Raw genomic sequence first — 21,966 nt, 5'->3', positions numbered from 1 at the left:
TGTATAGATTTTATTAAGTAAAATAAAATTAAATGCTTTATTTTGCTATATTACATTTTGGTCCTTATGTTATGTTATGGTATGGTTTTATTTTATTTAATCACTTATATTTGTGTGATAATTATTTTTGGGGATTATTTGTATGATTTTATGTTATGTTATGGTCCTTTTATTTCAGTTGCAAAGAGAAATATTTGTCCTAAAGTATTTTAGGGATTATTTTCTCTTCGATTGGAAATATTGGAATATTTTCTATTTATCCTTATAATTTTTCGTTCAATAAAATTGCATTGTTGAATTTGGAATAAAGGGATCGTAACTTAAATTTGTATTCGAATTCTTATATTTCCACTATTAGAGACAATTTATAATCGATGGGGTACCAATTTTGGGCGTTGTGGGGGTGCTTATCCTTCCCCACACGTAATCGATCCCCGAACCCATTTTTTTATTTCAAATAGAATGAATCTCTGGTTATACATAGACTGATAAATCTTTTAAATGATGTTTTCTTAAAAAGTCTTTTAAAAGAAAATTTTTAGGTATTCAACCTATCTAATTCAAAAGGTCGATGGCGTCTCCAAAACATTCTAAAATCCTTTTCAAAGAAAACCCCATGCCGTACTAAATTTTTCCTCGCTCCCGGGCGAAAAATGGTTACGACAATTATTATTATTATTATAATTTATGTTAATTACATTTTTTGCAGGCTCCAATTGAAGCCCAAATACAACAACACAATCCAACAAACTTAGGCCCAGTTACAAACAGTTGACCCGACCCAAGATCTGACCCGTCTCAGGCCCAGCTGACCCAAACCTGCTAGGGTTTTTCACACTAATGCTCCAGCCGCCCCTGATCTCCACTATTGGATATGGACCCATCCAACGGTCCAGATCACTCAAAGATTAGGGTTTTAACCCTAAATATTATCCAGTCACTACCGCCGTTAGCAGAAGTTGAATCGTCCATCGTCGGTGGGTGTGGTATACACGTCTAACCTTTCATCTCCAGACTGGCATGTACACCCCACCGGGAGCCTCCTTAGCTTCGTGAGCCACCACCATCGTCATCAACGTACCCAACAAAGTGATGAATTACATCTAAATCAGTCAAATAATCATAAATCTAAAAACCCATTAAAAAGCCAATAAATCCCGTAAAAATCAGGATTTTCACCAACTCAGATCAGAACAATCATGTCCCTATGCTAGACCTCATTTTTTCACAAAAAATGGAGCTTAAATGAGACATAAAACAAGGGAGAGGGCACTCGGAGAAAGGGGGACCATTCGAAGAAAAACATATCCAAATTTAAAGAAAAAAAACTTTCGAACCGAGAAAAAATAGAGAAAGGAGAGAAAGAAGTTTACCTCGAGATAAATCCGACCACCTCTACCTCGAGATAAATCTGACCACCTCTACCTCACCAGAAAAAGAAAAACTGGAGGTAACCCTTTGGATCTCTAGGTTTTTTGGGTTCTTATTAGAAAAAATGATTCATTTTAAGAAGGGGGTAGTGTTTAGGTTGGTTTTTGGGTCAAAAGGAGAGAGATTGAGGGGTTGGGTTTCCAATTCGATGGTCGTTACCTCCGGTGTTAGTTGAGGACGACTGTCGTTACTCCTTTTCTTTTCTCATCGGTTTGGAGAGAGAGAAATAGAGAGAAGAGATGAGTGAATGCGGTTGGGTGAAGGTTAATAAATGAATTAGGGTTTTGAAATAACCCTTAAAACCGGTTATATCTCAGCTTCTATACGGCGTCATACAAGAGAAGAGGGGCTGCGTGTTTTGAGAAAAGGGTTTAATTATTGTTTAGGTCCCTCCTCATTTGTAATATTTTGTTTTAGCCATTAATGAAACTTTGTGATATTTTACTTCGAGCACTTATCTTTCAATGTTTTCATTTAAGCTATTATCCTACATATTATGATATTTGCGTTGATATTGGACTCTGGTTATAATATTTGTAAATATTTCATTTCAGTCATTGCTTTGTACATTGTTGTTTTTAGGTATAATTCTTATTTACCCTTACTAATTTCTGGTTTGTTTTATTTTGGTCATATATGCTGCTTTAGGATTATTTTCTGTTTTAGTACTTATGTTATATGATGTTTACGCGTTAGCTGTGATTTTATATATGTTTATTATTATGCCTCTAAAGTTAATGTTCTTTCTATTTAGTCCTTATTTACTAGGTATGATTAGATTCTTTTATTGATATTTTAGCTTATCATGTTTGTATATATATATTTTGGTCCAAATTTGTAACGTTGTTTTATTGCCAATTAAAAAATTTATGTATGTATATATGTATATATAAATTATGTATTATTTTAAGCCTTCTTTGTATGGGTTTTTTTTTTATTTCTATGTGTTCTATTATGCACATATTTATTTATATGTTTCAATTTATATTTTATTATTATAGTTCTTTTACATGTTTAAATATGTATTTATTTTTAGCTATTAATTTTTACTCCTTTATGTGTTATTACTCATAACCATTTTTAAGAACATTTGTCGAATGGGTGTAAAAGCACACCTTATAGAGGAGGTGCGATTCAATATAACATTCGAATGAAAGGCGAATTTTAAATAAATCGATTTTATTTTACTAATTAATTTGTTTTTATTCTAATTCAAATGATGCAATGAGTGTTATTTTAAATAGCAATTTATTTTATACAAATGCCAATTTTCAATTTATATCAATGTTTTTAAAACCGGACCGGACATTGAACCGGTGAAGGTACCGGTTCACTGGTTCAACCGGGTTCAACCGTGGTTGAATCGGATTTTATATAAAATAATTTTTTTTTAAATTTTACATAATATTCAAAGCAATATTAATATATATGTAACACTTTTTTTAAGTTTACAATATTAAAAGGTATTAAAATATCACAAGTCATAACATATATAAGTTAAAACCCATAAAATCAAGTGAAACAAATGATTCAAATCAACTACAACATAATATTTAAGGTAAAACATATTAAATAATAAATATAATTATATAACTATAATCAAAAAATAAATTTGGGGCTGAAAAAAATCATAACAAACGATGTCATTTGGTTTAATTTTTTTTTAAAAAACAATCTCACATGGCTAAGAAATATAGAAGAGCATCTCAAAAGTCTAAAGAGTAAAAATATGATAACAAAACAATCCCACATGGCTAAGAAACATAGAAGAGCATCCCAACTGACTTCTATAAATAATAGAGATAATTTGACATTCAAAATCATGGAGTCTTTTGGTGAGTACAGAGCAAACTATTCTTTCGCTTCAATCGAGCTTCTAAATTTTTTTTGAGTTCGAGCATTTTCGAGTTCAAGTTTCAATATTATATTTCGAGTTCGAGTTGAACTTGATAATTTTTAGTTCGAGTTGAATTGAGCTTACTTTTTGAAGTTTTTGAGTTCGAGTCGAGCTCAACAATACTCGAGTTCGACTCGGCTCGTTTAACAAATGACGTCGTTTGGTTTAATTTTTTTTTTAAAAAGTAAAAAAATAGAATCGACAGTTCACACCGGTTTTGTCGGTTTTCAGTCGGTTCACCCCGGTTTTGCCGGTTCTCAGCCGGTTCTACCGGTTCTGTGCACATCCGATTTTGGAAGTTAACCGGATCGGACAGACAACCGGTTCCCAGTTCAACCGGTCGAACCGGCCGGTCCGATCCGATTTTAATAACATTGATTTATATTCAAGTTGCATTTTTTTAGGGCAATATTTCTTGTATAAAGGATAAATAGACGAGATAGTCTTCCCAATGATGTGCAAATCTCATTTCTTCTCGAATTAAGGAATATTCCCTAACAAATAATTTGGATAACTTCCTTTATAGGGAAGCCTTATATAGTTTAATGTTCAATGAGTTGCTTGCGGGAGGGCAAGTGTCAGAAGCTAAAGTGGTATTTGAAGTTGCATTAGATAGATCTTTTCATTTGGGTAACTTCCTTTATAAGGATCTCATTGAAAAACTTTGTAAAGATGAGAAGTTAGAGGAAGAAAGTGGTATTTTGCACAAGTTGATTATCAAAGGATACAAATTTGATCCTGCATCATTCATGCCGGTGGTTGATGACTTGGGTAAACGAGGAAACAAGCACGAGGCTGATGAACTTGCAGAGAAGATGTTGGAGATGGCTTCAGATGGTAGAGTGGAAAACAAGATATCTCGAAAAGAAAAGGAATCAATCCATAGAAAAGGAACAAAGTATGGTGGAGATGCCTGGCAAACAATAGTGCACAGGTATGGCTAAAATAGTAATTCTATTTTTCTTGCTTTTTGTCTTCATTGGCTTTGTTGATCTTTGGAATGTTTAGTGCTACATGCTAATTGCCAAATATAGACAGCAGTTAACTATAGCCTCTCCTTGAAAAAAGGAAAAAGTAGAACAAATCATTATATGTTAAAATCACATAGCTTCGATTAATATTCTTTTACAGGGATGATGCACCACTTTTTACAGCAGTTCAATGAGTTCCTTTTTTCTTATTAGTGCAGTTTATTGTCCTCTGTATATTATTTGGTGTACTTGACATAGCTTCGATTTAATATTCTTTTACAGGGATGATGGAAGTGGAATCGCTTTGAAATCCCTTAAGGGGGTACAGAAAGGTTGGGGTCAGGGAAGTATACCGAGTTTGCGGCCCCAGAAAAATGAGCTTTTTGATTACTGGTGAAGTTGGTTGTTTAAGTTCCCATTTATCAGAAGATAGGGGTGGAGGTTACTGGTCATTAAGCAAGGATTAATTTTTCATTCATGGAGGATTTCCTATGTCGAGCACTTGTGCAAAATATTCATTTTAAATTGGTTGGGTTGGGAAGTCATGAAGCAGGCAAATGTTGCGGAGTAAGTTTTGATGTGCTTATTGATTTTCAGTAAATTGTCTGTGCTTGTGAAGTAACTGCCTAATAGCACCTTGTTTCTGTATTTCTGCAGACGGATAGCAAACTGGATTGCGAGCAAGCTGGTTTTAGATTTTCTCTGTAGAGTAAAAAGGGTTGCGCAACACAACTTGGGCCAAAAGCTAAAACTTACATGCGGTAGTCTCACTACCGAACACGGTCTCGCTGTTTCACCTAGTTTATGAAGCCACCATGAAAACTCTAACGTCAAACATCGAACTTTTAGTTAGTTCACACCGTGGCAAACACGAACAGATTGCAAACATTTTCAGAACAATCGACTTGGAACATTTACAGAACCTTGTCTTGGGTGGCAGTGCTACTAATGTGTTTGCAGCGATGCAGTGTGGGAGGGTCAAGTGTAAGATTAGCGGATATTGGCTTGGTGCATCGGCAAACCACAGAGATTATTGGGGCATAGATGGATGATTCCTTGCTTCGGACGTGTTTAATAAGCAAGTAAACACGAAAAATATTGTACCCGAGAACTTGAAGGGGTTGATATAGGCTTATGCATGCATACTCTTGTGCTTATATTTTGAGTTAAATAAAAGACAATCAGAACTGAATATTTGTTCCGCTTAACACAACTAATAAGCTTTTATTTAACTCAAAATATTCAAATCTGAATGTCTTTTATTTAACTCAAAATATAAACACAACAGTATGTATGCATAAGCCTATATCAACCCCTTCAAGTTCTCGGGCTGGGACGGAGCCAGAATTAAATATTGGCAGGGGCCGAAATATTAGATTATTTAAGAAAAATATAAAGATTTATTAGGTATTTAAACTCGAAATTCAACATATACCAAGTGACCTTTGTGATTAAGGGATTGTTGTTATCATTGAACTCCCGAGTTCAAGCACGTATGTAGGGGTATAGCGTTCATTGTCAAATAGTTGAAAGTCTTTGTATATATATTACCTTGTATTCACCCTAAATTATATAACAAAAACTCAAAAAACAACTTCTAATTTGTCTAATATTTAAACTTACAATGACTTAAATTGTAATTAGACAAAAAAAATTGAAAAAACAGACTTATCATTATTTAATTCGACCCCTACTTGATTAAATATTTAATAAATTTTTATATTTTTAAATTTAAATATTTATTTTTAAATGAACTAAAATACTATTAAACCAAAATTATATCGAATATATATATTTTAACAGGAGCCGAAGCCCCTTGGGCCTAAGGAGCTCCGTCCCTGTTCTCGGGTACAATATTTTCGTGTTTACTTGCTTATTAAGCACGGCCAAAGAAAGTAATCAGCCATCTATGCCCCAATAATCTCTGTGGTTTGCCAATGCACCAAGCCAATATCCGCTGAATGAAAGAAGAATGTAGTTTGGCTTACATAAGTTGTGCTATTTTTAGCTTTCATATTTTCCCGGCATTTCTCCCTACAGATTTTAGATACCTGTCTTGTCTTGCATTGTCAAAATATAAACAAAATACTATGTATGCATAAGCCTATATCAACCAAGAAGGAGAGCAGGAGACATGGGTATTGCTTGCTTTGTTTTGCTAATGGGGATATTTTTTTTATCTTCCTTTGTTTGTGTGTGGAATCTTACTGGTGATTTCTCATGCATAAACATATAACATATATGTATATGTATATATATTGTGTTGAATTCTCTTGGTTAATGAGCCAATAATCATTTCATTGATAACCTCAAAAATTACAAATAAAAACGGCCCTAACAATGCAGCAGCAAACGAATAATGCTGCCTTTACAAAGTTGCAAAGTAGAAGCATACATGATTATCTATGAAAGAAAAGAATTCAACCCTACACCCTTGGACAGATGAACACACTGAAAGTCCCACAAATAGCATTCATCTTCGGACAACTCATTGACGTCGATCAAGCTCTGGCTCCCGGCTACTTCACATCTAGTCGGTGAAAGTTCTCGCCGTCTTCTTTGGAATACAGAGTCACCCTATCATCAATCCTCGCTCCGTCGAAAAAACGAGTCCACCCCGAGCCGTTGATGTAGTACACGTTGCCACCTTTACTCTTGCATTCAAACTCCCACCATTCAGACCCGTTTGTGACTGTTAACGCAATCTTACGACCAGGAGCTTCAGGAAGTGTACCACTAAGATCAACAAACCTCCATCCTGCTTCATTGTTTGCAGCAAGACAAACTTGTCCCATCACCGCCATGTTCTTCAGTAATCTGCGAATTCAAGTTTTTTTTTTTCTGAAAGAAAGAAGAATGTAGTTTTGATTGCACTTTTCTTAAGGGTTATTTGTAACTGAACCAGCTTTGCTTTCTCGAGCAAGGAAAGGAAAATAAATGCGTATTGTTTATATGGTTAGAAATCGCGAGGGTTTTTCTTGCATACGCTGTAAATACTCGCTACTCCTTATAGAGATGATTCTCAGAACTATACATGAACTTTTATTAAATACATAATTATATACGATTCTATATAACTGTATATATAAAATTTTGATTGGATTCAATTTTTATATCATAATTATAAACACAAACATCATTTTACAATCATGTACATTGAATCAGAGTTCACCGATAACATAAAGGATTACAAGACCTTAACAATGCAGCAGCAAAAGAAGCATGCTGCCTGGTAAACAGAGATGCAAACCACAAACACACACTTCAATCCTACTCCATTACACAAACAAGCGATCGAACACTAATGTCTACACGTTCATCAAGCTCTCTACCTCACTCGGATTCTGTGGAAGTCTTCGTCGTCGTCTTTGGAATAAAGGGTGACCAAAGCATCCATCCTCGGTCGGACGAAACGTCGCCACCCAGAGCCGCTGATGCAGTACACGCCATCTCCTTCACTCTTGCATTCAAACTTCCACCATTCGGACCCGTCGGTGACCGTTAAAACGATTCGACCACCGGGGAGTGTGCCGCTACGGTCAGTAAACCTCCACCTAGCTTCATGGTGTGCTGCGAGATTAACTTCCGCGATTGCTTCCATTTCTTCAAACTCAAAAGATTGCAATGTGACTTTCACGCAAGTAAACGACAGTTAATATAGATATAATTAATTAATCGCCAACATTTGAATACAGAATTCAAGACATTGGATGATGCACCGTTCAAAACAGAATTTATATTAATCAAATGTCACTTTGTTTTTCAAGACAGAAATCAACTCAACTTTAAGGAAAAAGTAAGTATTTTCTTGACAGAATTCACGACAGAACTCAATCTTTTGAAGACATTTATATTAATATTATTACATTCGCCAACATTTGAATACAGAATTCAAGACAGAATTCAAGACAGAACTCAACTCAACTTTAAGGATAAAGTAAGTATTAATCAAATGTCTTGAATTCTGTATTCAAATGTTGGCGATTGTAATAATATTAATCAAATGTCTTCAAAAGATTGAGTTCTGTCTTGAATTCTGTGGGAGTTGGTGCGGGCGGGTTTGGCACCTCCTAAGGTTGAAGCGTTGTTGTGGAGACTAGTCCAAGGTCGCATTCCGGTTCGAGCTGAACTGATGAAACGTGGCGTAGGTAGTGTATCATCGGATTGCTGTGCGTTGTGTAATAAAGAGGTGGAAACTGTTATCCATCTCTTCTTCCATTGTGATATATCTTGGAAAGTGTGGCAGGCTTGGTGTGGACTACGAATATTCAAGTGGTAGTTCCTAGTTCGTTGGAAAGCTTCATAATCTTTTGGGAGCAACTACCGTGTAAACCTTCTGTCAAAACTACAATTACTACATAAATTCGATCTCTTGAATTTATCGATAATCTTATCAAAAGGTAATAATTAATCGGAGGACACAAATAACTCCAAAAGAACAACATTTGATTCCAGATGTACAATCTTTTGAGTTTGAAGAAATGGAAGCAATCGCGGAAGTTAATCTCGCAGCACACCATGAAGCTAGGTGGAGGTTTACTGACCGTAGCGGCACACTCCCCGGTGGTCGAATCGTTTTAACAGTCACCGACGGGTCCGAATGGTGGAAGTTTGAATGCAAGAGTGAAGGAGACGGGGTGTACTGCATCAGCGGCTCTGGGTGGCGGCGTTTCGTCCTGCCGAGGATGGATGCTTTGGTCACCCTTTATTCCAAAGACGACGACGAAGACTTCCACAGAATCCGAGTGAGGTAGAGAGCTTGGTTTGCAATGGTGTAGGATTGATGTCTGTCTTCCTTCTTTAAATGAATAATATATGTTCCTGTGATTTGCAAATTTGTTTTGTGAAGGCAGAGAATTTTGCTGCATTGTCAAAGGTCTTGATGTTATCAATGAAAAGCTTATTAGTTGTGTGAAGTGGAACAAATATTCAAATCTAATTTTCTTTTATTTAACTCAAAATATAAACACGAGTACGTATGCATAAGCCTGTATCAACCCCTTCAAGTTCTCGGGTACAATATTTTCGTGTTTACTTCCTTATTAAACACGTCCAAAGCAAGGAATCAGCCATCTATGCCCCAATAATCTCTGTGGTTTGCCAATGCACCAAGCCAATATCCACTAATCTTGCACTTGACCCTCTCACACTGCCTTCCACTACACCGCTGCAAACATATTACAGAGCATCGCCATTTCAGCTCTCGGGATGACCAAAACAAACAAATTACAAAAATTTACAGCGTATGCAAGAAAAACTCTCGAAAACATTCGACTTGGAGCAATGTCAGAAGGTTTTAACCTTCCCTCGCGATTTCTAACCATATAATCAGTATGCATTTTTTTCCCTTTCCTTGCTCGAGAACGCACAGCTGGTTCAGTTATAAATAATCCTCAAGAGTGTTGAAGAAAAGTGTAATCAAACCTACATTCTTCTTTCTTTCAGGAAAAAAAAGAAACTTGAATTCGCAGTGTACTGAAGAACATGGCGGTGATGGGACAAGTTTATCTTGCTGCAAACAATGAAGCAGGATGGAGGTTTGTTGATCTTAGCGGTACACTTCTTGAAGCTCCTGGTCGTTAACGGTCACAAACGGGTCTGAATGGTGGGAGTTTGAGTGCAAGAGTAAAGGAGGCAACGTGTACTACATCAGCGGCTCGGGGTGGACTCATTTTTTCGACGGAGCGAGGATTGATGATAGGGTCACTCTTTATTCCAAAGAAGATGGCGAGAACTTTCACCGAGTAGATGTGAAAAAGCCGAGAGCCGGAGCTTGATCGACATCAATGAGTTGCCCAAGGATGAATGCTATCTGTGGGATTTTCATGTGTTCATCTGTCTAAGGGTGTAAGGTTTAACTCTTTTCTTTCATAGATAAATCATGTATGCAACTTTGTAAAGGCAGCATTCTTCTTTTGCTGCTGCATTGTTAAGGCCGTTTTTATCTGTAATTTTTGAGGTTATCAATGAAATGTTTATTGGCTCATTAACCAAGAGAATTCAACACAATATATATATACATATACATATACATATACATATATGTTATATGCTTATGCATGAGAAATCACCAATAAGATTCCACACACACAGGAAGAACAAAAATCACAAAGTGTGAAGCATCCTTTTAAAGTTATTTAAAATTAGAAAAGAACAATTCAAAGTGTATGTACATAAGCAAAGTACCAAAGATGAAATGATCCAATGTATGCATAAGCCTATATCAACAACTTCGAGGTCTCGGGTGTAATATTATCGTGTTCACTTGCTTACTAAACACGACCAAAACAAGGAATCAACAATCTGTCCATAATCGCTGTGGTTTGCCAAGGCACCAAGCCAATATCAACTAATCTTACATGGGGGAGTTTCTTGGTCAAATTTAAAGACAGCATGAAATTTCAAGGAATTACTGCCCCGGGTTTCCCAGAAGTCTCTCGACCGCAGCATGGACATTTCCGGAAGTAGCTCGTAGTGCTCTGATATTCTCTTGCGTATCGTAGAATCCCATTTCTTGGAGTTGCGATAATTGTGTAGCATACAGTTCTTCTGGGGGAACTAGTATTCCAGTGAAGATGCCATTAGTAGTGACCCAAAAGTAAAAAAAAAAAATCTAATAAAACCAAAGCCTTCGTAAACATATAATAAGAATGCTAACCATCAGGTTGGTTGGGGACACCCAGGCCACCAGCATCTAGTCCGCCAAACATATTCATCAGCAAGTCCAGATTAGCAGCTCCTGGTGCCGCTGAAAATACAATCGAACAAAACGAAGGGTAAAAACATAAAACGGTTGAAAGAGCTGGTAAAGGAAGATGGCGCAGCAAACTAGAGAAAGCCCTAGACAATTTGAGGAAGTAATCTTCATGCTCTTTTTAGAGAATTAACTACAGTTTGGAATTGTTATAATCTATACCTGTAGTACCACCGGTCTGTGCTGAATCCCTGTAAGAAAGCCAAATGAGGTTAAAAAATTATTATAAAAAATTGATTCTATTTTTCAAATCTCTCATATGGTCCAATCGAAACCAATAATATCAGAAGAAAGGTACAACATATCTATCTTCAATCAAGGAACCAGATAGGATTTAAGTCGGTTTAGAAACCATTTTGATACTTGTAACGACAGCGTGTAGAAATCTTAGGACAACCTCGAAAGCAAGAGTAGTAAAAGGCAATTGAGGTTTTTGTTATCAATGGAATAGACGGAGGTACTATCACTTACTGGGTTGCTTGTTGTCGATTGAGAGACATAAGGGACTGTTGTAAAGCTAGCATTTGCTGCAAGAAATAAAAGGAAAAGGAGGAAAGGTGAACATAGGTGACTCCACTGTCAAAACAGTACTTGAAAAAAACAGTAAATAATCTGATATATAAAGTGAGGTAGCCTTAGCATTCCCATAAGACTGTATCAGCTACGGGTGAGCTTAAATAAAGAAAGATATATTGATGCAAAACCATCAAGTTGTGTAAGCTTTTAGCATTTACCAAGAGAGAATTCAGTGACACTAATGTCATAGAACATACCTGCATTGTCTCAGGGGAAAACATCTGACGAAGTACTTCTGGGTTTTGCATCATCTCTCTCAATTGAGGATTCAAATCAAACATAGTACGTAGTTGGGGGTTGAGATTCATAATCTAAAAAGTAAAAACAGATTTTTAACAAACTGAAAATAAGCAAACGAAAATCTCTTGACTGAAGTGATTCCTCAAAATACCTGATTCATATACTGGGGATTAGACATTATGCTCTGCATCATCTGTGATATTGCTGGGTTTTGCAATAACTGAGTCAACTGAGAAGCATCTGGCATTCCATTCATCATTGGAGGCAGATCTGGAAGTCCAAGGCTTCCCAGACCACCAACACCTGGTGTCCTGGCATCCGCAGTAGGATTTGGCCTTGCAGTAGCATTGGTCTGGGTCCCCCCTGACAATTTGCAGCAAACATTAATTCATCAGGAAATCAAGATCTAAAACACAGATACAACAATCCCATTAAAAGAAAGAATCCCTCATCCACATTGCAAACAGTCAAAAGATAATAGTCCATAAGCATGCGACATTAAACAAGGGCAACAAACTGTAATTACATGAATCTCAATCAAACCGTTCACCCAACAAGTGAATAAACTCGGACTAACGCTTTGTTTTAAACATTGATCAAATCTACATAATAAAAAATACTTAGACCAATAGTTTTCAGGATCATGCTTACATAATTTTCCTCATCAATCAGTAGCATTTGGAATTAGTTACCATTCATCTCAGCAGCAAGTGCATAAAATGAAAAATTATGCAAATTTGACAAAAGAGTATAGCTAGACAGAAAAGTTGTTTCAATGAAGTATAGAATACTTGCCACCACCAACAGTGTTGCTCCAAGGGTTAGGGAGAGGATTTGTGTTTGGGGAAGTTTGCCCCTGAGCAGTTTCAGAATTAGTCGTAGAAGTGTTAATAGTTGAGTTTCTAGCTTGAGGACCACCTTGATTGCCCAATAAAGCAGCAAATGGGTTTGAACCAGGGTTATTTCCAGTATTCCCACCCATAGTTGTAGCATTCAAAAATGGCTCCTGAACATTTTCATACATACGCCTAAGCATGTTAAATCCCTCAGGAGAGGCTTCAATATTACTCATAGCCCTATCAGTGTTTCGCATCATTTCACGCATGAGTTCAGGGTTTCTTGTAGCTTCCAATGTTTGCCGGAGAATGCTAGGATCATTAAGTACATGCCCAAGTTCAGGATTCCGATCAATAATTTCACGCATTTGCGGATTGCTCATAATCAAACTGCGCATCAACTCCGGGTTATTCATCAAACTTTGTACAGCAGGTGTATTCATTATTTCCCTCATCATGTTGGGATTCTGAGTTAATTGTTGCTGTACTTGTTCAAATTCAGGAAGTCCAGATCCAAACAAACCAAAACCTCCACCACCACCACCACCACCAAGTGGACCAAGTCCGGGGAATAAGGATGCTCCCAGACCAGCACCTTCATTCGAACCAATACCCCGAGTTACCCCTGGTGCATTATTATCCCCTGCAACATTTGTTGTAGCTGCAGGAGGAGGTGCAGATGAAGATGGGGCAAAACCACGAACCATGTGAACGGTATGATCAGCTTGCAAACCTTCAAAATAGAAATGGTCAAGTGATTAAAGGGTGGTATCATAATTAATGCCTTTCAATTTCAATGATCATGTTACAATCTTCGGTAACCCCAGGTTATACGATCAAATATCCATCTAAACCAGCTCAACAAAATAAATACCATTCCACCAAAATCAACATATTCTCAAGTAAAAACCTAATTATCCATACTAAGAAAGTCAAGCATTTTCCTCCTAGTTTCAAAACTTACTACCATAACCATTTTTCTTCTAGGAATCTCACCGTTCTCTAACATTTTTCTTATAATTCAATCAAAAAAGGAAATACCCAGAATTTATAAGAGGGGGGGGGGGGGAAAGCATTCTCCCCTAAAGGAAAAATAAAACATACCATAACTTTGTAGGGTTTGGTCGTCCTTCAAGATTCGCCCTTTATAAATTAATCGTTGGTGATCAGCTGGGATATCGCAATTCTGAGCCAAAAGAGCTTTGAAAGATCCAACGCTCGATTCCAAGCTGGTCCTCACCGTAAATTTTGTGCCGTTCGAGCAGCGGATATTAACCATCACTCCCTCCTCTTCTCCCCCTCCATTGCCACCGAGTCGTGACTCGCTCGAATTGCCTTCCACACCCATATCCTCCCTCTCTCAGATCGATCAAAAACCCTATAAAAAATAATTGAATTTTTTTTTAAAGAATCGGAGCAATTTGTAAAAAAGAATCGTAAAACCACGGGATTTTTGGGACTTGGGATTTGGAGAAATTTGGGGATTCTAACAGAACAGAGCTTTGTTCGGGTTTGTGTGAGTGGCCATAATGCCCCATATTGTAGAATTATTATTACGGTAACTTATGCTCTTCATCACTCAACCTTTTCCTTTTTTCTGTTATAGTCATTCAACTTTAATATGTTTCAATTTAATCAATAATTTTTAAATTACTCTTATTTTAATCCTTCTCTCATTAATTAACAATGTTACGACAAAACATCTATTTTTTAAAACTATAAAAACCCAAAATAAAATGTCTTTATTCTTTTCTGAAAAACTCTTGAAATCTTTCTAAAGCCTAATTTTTTTGTACTTCCTTTGATATTTTGATATTAAAGCATTTTTCTAAATTCCAATTGTGGAAAGGTGGAGAAGGAAAAAAGAGATTGTATATCATGGTTTTGAACTAATGACACGAATTCCATTCTAGTATAAAATTATCCAGGTCAAAATAATGATTTCAATAACATTTTCTATTGTTTTCTATTTAACACTTGAGTGATAAAAACAGAAATAATTTAAAAATTAAATGACAAATTAAAACTTTTTAAAGTTAAGTGGTGTAAACAGGAAACATATACAAAATTAGGTGATGAAAATTATAATTTACTCTGATATTATTATAACAGGTTTGTCATGTAAACCAGTAATGTCCTGCCACGTTTCACAATAATTGTACCCTTAGCTATTTTAAGGGGAAACTACATCCAAAGTAATTTGTTTAAAATTGTATCTTATTTTAGTCATCAAATTTGAGAAAAAAATACATTTTAATCGTCTATATTATCGATTCATTGTGTTTTGATAACCGAATCGTTAATATTATTAAAATAATGGTGTGACACATTAACAAATAATATTTATTCCTAATTTGACAACTGAATTTTAAAAAGTTTATTTTATAACCTATTTAAACAAAAAAAAAAAATGAAAAATCATAACCTCTCTTCTCTTGACTAGCCTTAATATTAGATTTATTGTCGCCGCTGCCTTTAACTGTTGGTTGGTGTAGTATCCGACACCTTCTTTGAGGAATTGAGGCGGTGTTGGTGGCGAAGGCGGTCCACGGTGGTTCCTCTAATGAGCTCTCACACTTCCTCCCCTAGGGATTCTACTTTGCCCTCCATTTTAGAAAGCTCTACCTAATTTTGATAAGAAATGTAGTTAACCCCTGCTAGTCAAACAACCTTAACTAAGAGAAGCTCTTTGGATTTACTTGACTAACAACTTTACGAATTAGAAAGACTCGACTCTAATCAACGAGCTCAATTGTACGACGCATTTAAATTAAGTCATTTCCTCTCCTAGTATATGTCACCTACACTCTCGATCGAACTATGGTAACTTGTTTGTCGATTAGAATTAGATGACAATTACGGAGCGAAAAGTCGAACCGATGGTATGTTACTCTAAATATCGAACAAGGAACCGTTCTTGAATCAACACTAAAGTAATAAGAGATCATCCTATCTATCTGATTAAATAAAATGCATACCTTTTATCTCTCATGAATAGTTTTAATCAAACAAGAACACAACTGTTCATCCAAGATGAGTTCAGAGCTTAGCAAAACAAGTCCATATGCCATCCTAAAGCTCTACACTCCGGCATGCCTCGTTTGCTCTATCCAACTCGCCCGAAAACATCACTTCTCGTCACTCGCATGCACCCTGCACAAAATTATCATAAGCACTGATGTATTTATATACTGATCCAGTCCACCCGAGTATGATCACAAGAGCGACAAAACTCTCCCTTATCAATAAATAATAAATCTAATATGGAACTTTTTTAACATTCATTGTCATTCCTAAATAAATAGTAGTAGTAATAAATCATTTCCCTTAATAACGAGTGATTTCACCATTTCAAGATCAATAGATCTCTCTTCTCCAATGTAATGGAAGATCGATCATCGTAAATGTTTAAGTACATTATTCAGACATGAAATGCAGGCCAACTCGAGGTTTTTTTCCTGACAGATTATACAACTATCCTAAGCTCTCCAGTAAGCAGTGCAAATTTTCGATGCTGAGACAAAATAGAAGGGATTCTAAGAGCTTGAATTTTCGATGTCAGGTCACTGCAACTTGATTCCGTCTGTTTTGAAGCTGCGTTGAGTATGGTTTGCAAGATTTGCAATGGGTCACCATGACTGACAACCAAGATCGCACACCTGCTTCAGGAAAGAAAAGATATTAGCTTCAGATTAGGCTTGGCATCAACACGCTATCATGTTATGCTAATGCTGCATTCCCTTTTATTTATAGAGCAGATCGGAACTATGTCGCTCCAACGCATACCCAGACATGAATACAAGAATATGTTAATGACCCTCCAAAAATATCTTAAAATACATAGAAAATGAAAGATTCAGCAAGGGATTCTACTTTTGATGTGATAAAATTCAAGAGCAAATTTCTACTTTTAGTTGGAGTAAACTAGGTGCGTGATCATAAATTTAACCACTCTAAAGTGTTTCATGATTCCAATCACAAACAGTATCATGCCTATATTTGAGTATTTCCCATGCCTCTACACACACCAAAGGCTTCTCTTTTCTATTTAACTCTATTTGCTGGAAGTTGACCTACTATGAGGAGAGAATATATCAATTTATTTCATATTTGATATCATTTTCAGCAAATCCCGTATCGAAAAACAACAGAGTTGCTTGGTATTCTAGACATAATTTGTAGGTTTTGTAAGTTCGGAAGTTAAACAAAGGCGAATAGTTTACCCCTGGTATTCGGATTCCATAGTTGCCATAGCACTTGTGAGTCTAGCAACAACATCATCAACACTTTCTCCACCTTCTGGCCTCGTGAATGGATCTTTTTCATCCATTGCCCATATTTCCGGATACTGTTAATAATTTACAGAAAAAGTTAATAAAGACTCAAATGGCAATGGGTTCCATGATAGTCCTTATAATCCATCAGCTTGAAGGTAATGCTTGGGAAGATATAAATTGAGCATGCATACTTGTCACTTACTTTATCATGAGACAGAAGCTCGAATGAAGGGCCAAAGTATCGTTCTCGAAGATCTTTTATGACCTATCCTGTCAGCCAAATTCGATTTAACAAATTTTCCCTCAAGAAAAGATTGAAATCGAAAGCAGAGGAACTCTGACACAGAGTCAGGTTTAGCATCTTAATTACTATAAACTCACCTTGCATTGAGGACCCTCAAATGGAAGATTCAAAACCGATGCGACAATCTCTGCCGTATGACTCGTCCTTGCAAACGGCGAGTAACAAACACGCACATTCTCAAGCTGTATGTTGTTTTCCTTCAGTTCCTGCACTCGGTAATCAAGCAAGTAAACATGTGGTATGGTGTTTTGTAGTTCGTCTTTACTACACAGTACTTAGAGCCTACATCCAATTAAAGCAATCACAAGGCCAATATGTGTATTTTCAGTGTTAACATCATAGAAACCTTCTTTTCAGCAGTGTAAACTTGTTCATCCTATGCTAAAATTATACGAGCAGCAACTACCTTTAGGAATAATTTTCCAGCCAATTGAGTTTGCTCTACACCTTCCGATGCCAACCGATATTCGCGGCAAACACCATTTTCCTGAGGGGATTCTAAAGATTGGTTAACAACAAGAGCCGAGTAGCAAAATGAAACTTTATGGTATGCAGTGAAAATAGATCATAGCAGAAATGAAGCTTAGCAGCATCACTTGATATGTACCGAGTTCACAATTTTCTGAATAGGCCCATATAGCTTAATGTTCCGGCACAAATATATTTAATTTCTTTTATGTTGTTGGGGTGTAATATTTCGTATTCATATTCGAATACGTGTGGAATAATCATCGAGATAAAAGAATTGAAAGACGAGACAGATAACGATAGGAGAGGTGAAGGAATTGAGTGACTGACCAATGAAGAAACAATGAGGCGTTTCTCGTTTGGGATGCTTTTGCCATGCCTGAGAACCCAGTATCTGTTGCGCAGAAACGACGTTTCCATCTCTGTTCCTCCTGGGTTCTCTCACTTTTGCTTCCCAATTGCAAGTGGTCAGTTCTTATTTATATCAAAAAGGGAAATCCCTTCAGCGTTTGGGTTGGGAAGACTTCTATTTTCCACTTTTAGTGGATGGTATTGTTTCAAAGGCTACAACTACATCTATTGTCACTTTCGTTTTCAGTTTACCTAATTTTTATAATTATTTTTAAAAGGAATTATGTTTCAGTCATTTATGTTATCTATTTATTACGTTTTGATCACTGAATTGGAACATATAGGTTGTAACACATTAATGAAAAGGATTAATTTTTAATTTAATCATTAAATTTTTAAGAGCTTATTTTTTTCGGTCGTCATCCAATTTTATCTTCAACATAAGGATTTTGTGTCATGAGTTACCTTCAGTCGCTGCCTAAATCCCATGAGTCAGATTAGGTTTTTATAGTGAACGTTAAATAAATACTTGAGATTGTTCGTGAATATAAAATAGGGACAAAGCCATTCGTTGGGTGGAAGGGCTCTAGAGCCCCCAAGTTTTTCCTTCTTCGGTAGAATGCCATTTGGGTCTTATTAGTTTAAATATTAGTTAAATAAAGTCTTTATTCCTCTTAATTTTTAAATTTAAATACTTAATAGATTCTTGCTTCTTACAATGTTTGATCTTAACTCCACTTGTGACCATTTTATCTTCTTAACGCTACTGTCGATTGCATATAATGAAATGCTAGTTATTATGACTCGTTTGATAGCCACTTCACGCCCATCGTCCAATATAGCGTGATAGACTGAAATCAAAACTATTCGTACTAATCTTATGATGTGTTTTTTTTAGAGAAATTGTTGCTGGCTTGAACCAATGCTTCAAATGAAAACTTCTCCAAACAACAAGTGGTTCTTATGCTAGTTAATTGGCTCGATCTCATTTTAAGGATCGTTGATGGGGTATAAGAGTTCAATTTGAATTCGAACCACCATTAATATGACACTAATCTCATCAAAGTAACTCAAATCATAGATCACGACTAAAGATGGCTACAACAATAAATTTAAGATTAGAATTTTTTTAGAGAATTTATAATTTAAGTTTTGTTTGGTTCAATTCAAAAAATTCGTGATGTAACCTACTTGATGAAAAAATAAATTGAAAAAAAATAAAAATTTATAGTAGATGTGGAGACTCTCGAGTCTATAATTCCGAGATTAAAGCCTACTTCTAAATTTTGATCCCGTTATAGGTGCGGGCACTTGTCCCTTCGGTAGTACAAATTCAACTTACTATGTTTTTACAATTGTTATGGAATTCTTTTCTTTACATGTGATCTTTCCCTTTGGAATTCTTTTCAATGAAAAAAAAGTTAAATTTATATATTCTTATCTTTTTTCTTGTTATTTTAATATTTATTGTTATTCGAAATATAATATTCACATCCATTTATTTCATTTAACAAAAAAAAATATAAATTTAACATGATAATCTTGAATGATCAAAATCTAAAATAATGATTTAAAATAAATCAAAACCAACTCTCAAAATTTTAGTTGATTGTCTTAGTCAAAATAAGTTTTAAGTTTTATGCAACTCTCAAACTTTCTGCTACCATGCAACTCTCAAATTTAAAACCCTAACTTGACTGCCAACAATTTCGAGATCTCAAAGCTCCATCAACTCAAAAATGGTCACATTTAAATCCTTTCCCCTTCGCCTTCCCTGTATGCTTATCTGGTAAACTATTATAACTTGTCAGAACTGCAGACCAGACATGAGAACACATGTATTATTGTAATACGATTTTTTACATTTTTCTTATCCATACCAACCACAAGATTTCTTTTAATTAATTTTCATTTTCTACAATTTAAGGTGGATTACTGTTAAATTGGATGGTGGGTCAATTGTATAGATATGGATTAGTTTTAATTAATTTATAGTTCATTTATTATTTATGTCATTTTTTAATCTTATTATAAAGATTTAAGTTTTACAATTTGATTTATCTAAAATTTTAAAAGTCACAAATGTAATGAGATTAGAGTTTCGACTAACTAACCTTAGACGGATGATGCATCACCTAAGTCAACTTGATAAGTAAAACAAATAGAAAAACACGAAAAGAAAAAAAAACTTTGAAAGGAAATAGGTAAGCCTCTAGTCAGATTGCGATAGTTAAATCTGCTTGCAAGCTGTTTGTGTTAAAGCCATAGTGTATTTGTCTATTGCTCGCTTGTTATTATACAGTTTGTGGGAGAGTGTCAGGTATTTCATCGGAATATTTTTTTTTTGTTTGTGGATATTCTTCAAACACTCTTCATTGGTAAGGCTTTTGGCAGATAGTGGGTCGTTATGGTGAGGTTCTGAGTATGTATATTACATAGAAGAGGAGTCGAGTAGGCTTTAGGTTTGAATCCTTTAATGATGTTGGTTTTGATAGAGATGTTCTCATGGATTTAGCGTCTCCATAATTGTTTGCGTTAGGTGCGTGTCTGTAAGGGGTTTGTGGAGGTTTAAGGCTTTGGTACTGAGGTTTTGTCTTGGTTTTTAGTGGAGATGGAGTAGTTTTATTAATAGTATTTTAGTGTAAGGATTTTAGTAGGTCTTTTTTGTTAGTCTGGTTTGTTGTGGCTAGTATTATTGGTTGATTAGCTATTTTCTGGAGGTTTACTTCATTTCGTTTCTGTTTGGTGGGTGTGGGTGTCCAGTGGCATGTGCTTTGGTGGGTGGCGTCGTTATTGTGTTTTGGTAATCCGCCTTGTTCGATTGTGTGCTATTGTTGCAGCTGTCTTGTGTTTGCTTTGGCTAGTTATATGTTTCTTTGGTGGTGCTTATTGTTGTTGTCCACTGTCCGATCATGTGTTTGTGTAATGCATTGTGTGCTCATGGATGGCACTTCGACCGGTGGTGGAGCGGCGAATACAGCAGTAGTCGGTGAAGAGATGTTTCCTAGGTTGCAGGAGGGTTATGCTGCAGATGTTGGTTTTGAGGTAAACTTTGTTGAAGAAAGTTTCAATGTAACACTAATAAAGAAAGTGAAGATGGTGCCCTAAAAAGTTGGTATCCGCATCCAGTTCATGTAGTGGGAAATGAGGTGGTTGTCGGTAATTGTTTATTCATTGTTCCCGTAGTATCGAATGATGGGCCTTTTTAATCTCTTGGTGGATGATAGCTTTCGGCTAGTTGGTTTTAATAGAGAGCCAACCTTTTTGAAATATGCCATTTCATCTCCAATAATTATAGTCTTTTCATAGTTCCAATAGTTGAAGTTTTTCTATTGGCAGCTAGTGTTAGTTAGGATATGTGTTCTATTGCAATTATGCTAGTTATTGTTGGCCATTTTTCTTTAGGTTGCATTGCTCTTTAGATTTTCGAGCTTCTTGTCCTTACTTCTTCATTGGAGCAGTTCCAAATGAGAAAGGCCTCATTGTTGCTTCATTGGTCAGTCACAAATTCTTTCGCCTCTTCTATCGTTACCTATCTTGTCTTTCGACTAATTTATCTTGATTATTCGACACATATTCGAACATGATTACGAAATGTAACACCCTAAAAACATTAAAGAAATTAAATATATTCGTATCGGACCATATCAGAACATTAAGCTATATGGGCCTATATAGAAAATTATGAACTTGGTACATGTGTTTTTGAGATGCTAAGTGATGCTGCAGCTGCTAAGCTTCATTTCTTCTATGATTTCTTTTCGTTGCATACAATAAAATTTCAGTTTTGCTGCTTGGCTCTGTCATGGTGGGAGGAGAAGGGCGAGAGCACGAAGAGGGTGAGGAATAATTGGGGGAAAT

General features: G+C 35.9%; 3 protein-coding genes across 3 annotated transcripts; 1 reads left to right on the top strand and 2 right to left on the bottom strand.

Annotated features, from left to right (window-relative positions):
* Positions 1-4,027: 4,027 nt before the first annotated feature.
* Positions 4,028-4,793, top strand: LOC120197695 (pentatricopeptide repeat-containing protein At2g17140-like). Its single transcript, XM_039199119.1, has 2 exons — positions 4,028-4,262; positions 4,582-4,793. The coding sequence occupies exons 1-2, from the start codon at positions 4,078-4,080 to the stop codon at positions 4,694-4,696; spliced, it is 300 nt and encodes a 99-aa protein (XP_039055050.1). The 5' UTR covers positions 4,028-4,077; the 3' UTR covers positions 4,697-4,793.
* A 1,344-nt stretch (positions 4,794-6,137) lies between these two features.
* On the bottom strand, positions 6,138-14,187 carry LOC120197696 (ubiquitin domain-containing protein DSK2b-like). Its single transcript, XM_039199120.1, has 9 exons — positions 13,810-14,187; positions 12,664-13,438; positions 12,021-12,237; positions 11,827-11,940; positions 11,525-11,580; positions 11,216-11,244; positions 10,958-11,047; positions 10,651-10,857; positions 6,138-6,185 (listed from the first exon to the last, which is right to left on the bottom strand). The coding sequence occupies exons 1-8, from the start codon at positions 14,051-14,053 to the stop codon at positions 10,709-10,711; spliced, it is 1,674 nt and encodes a 557-aa protein (XP_039055051.1). The 5' UTR covers positions 14,054-14,187; the 3' UTR covers positions 6,138-6,185; positions 10,651-10,708.
* A 1,847-nt stretch (positions 14,188-16,034) lies between these two features.
* On the bottom strand, positions 16,035-18,247 carry LOC120197395 (phosphoglycerate mutase-like protein 4). The gene is made up of 6 exons (XM_039198938.1): positions 18,085-18,247; positions 17,693-17,773; positions 17,364-17,492; positions 17,185-17,247; positions 16,929-17,053; positions 16,035-16,364 (listed from the first exon to the last, which is right to left on the bottom strand). The coding sequence occupies exons 1-6, from the start codon at positions 18,172-18,174 to the stop codon at positions 16,172-16,174; spliced, it is 681 nt and encodes a 226-aa protein (XP_039054869.1). The 5' UTR covers positions 18,175-18,247; the 3' UTR covers positions 16,035-16,171.
* Between the last annotated feature and the right edge of the window lie 3,719 nt (positions 18,248-21,966).

The sequence above is a fragment of the Hibiscus syriacus genome, unplaced genomic scaffold (assembly GCF_006381635.1).
Source record: "Hibiscus syriacus cultivar Baekdansim isolate YM2019G1 unplaced genomic scaffold, ASM638163v2 tig00117048_pilon, whole genome shotgun sequence".
Taxonomy (NCBI): Eukaryota; Viridiplantae; Streptophyta; class Magnoliopsida; order Malvales; family Malvaceae; genus Hibiscus; species Hibiscus syriacus.
This window is presented reverse-complemented; position numbering and strand designations above follow the sequence as displayed.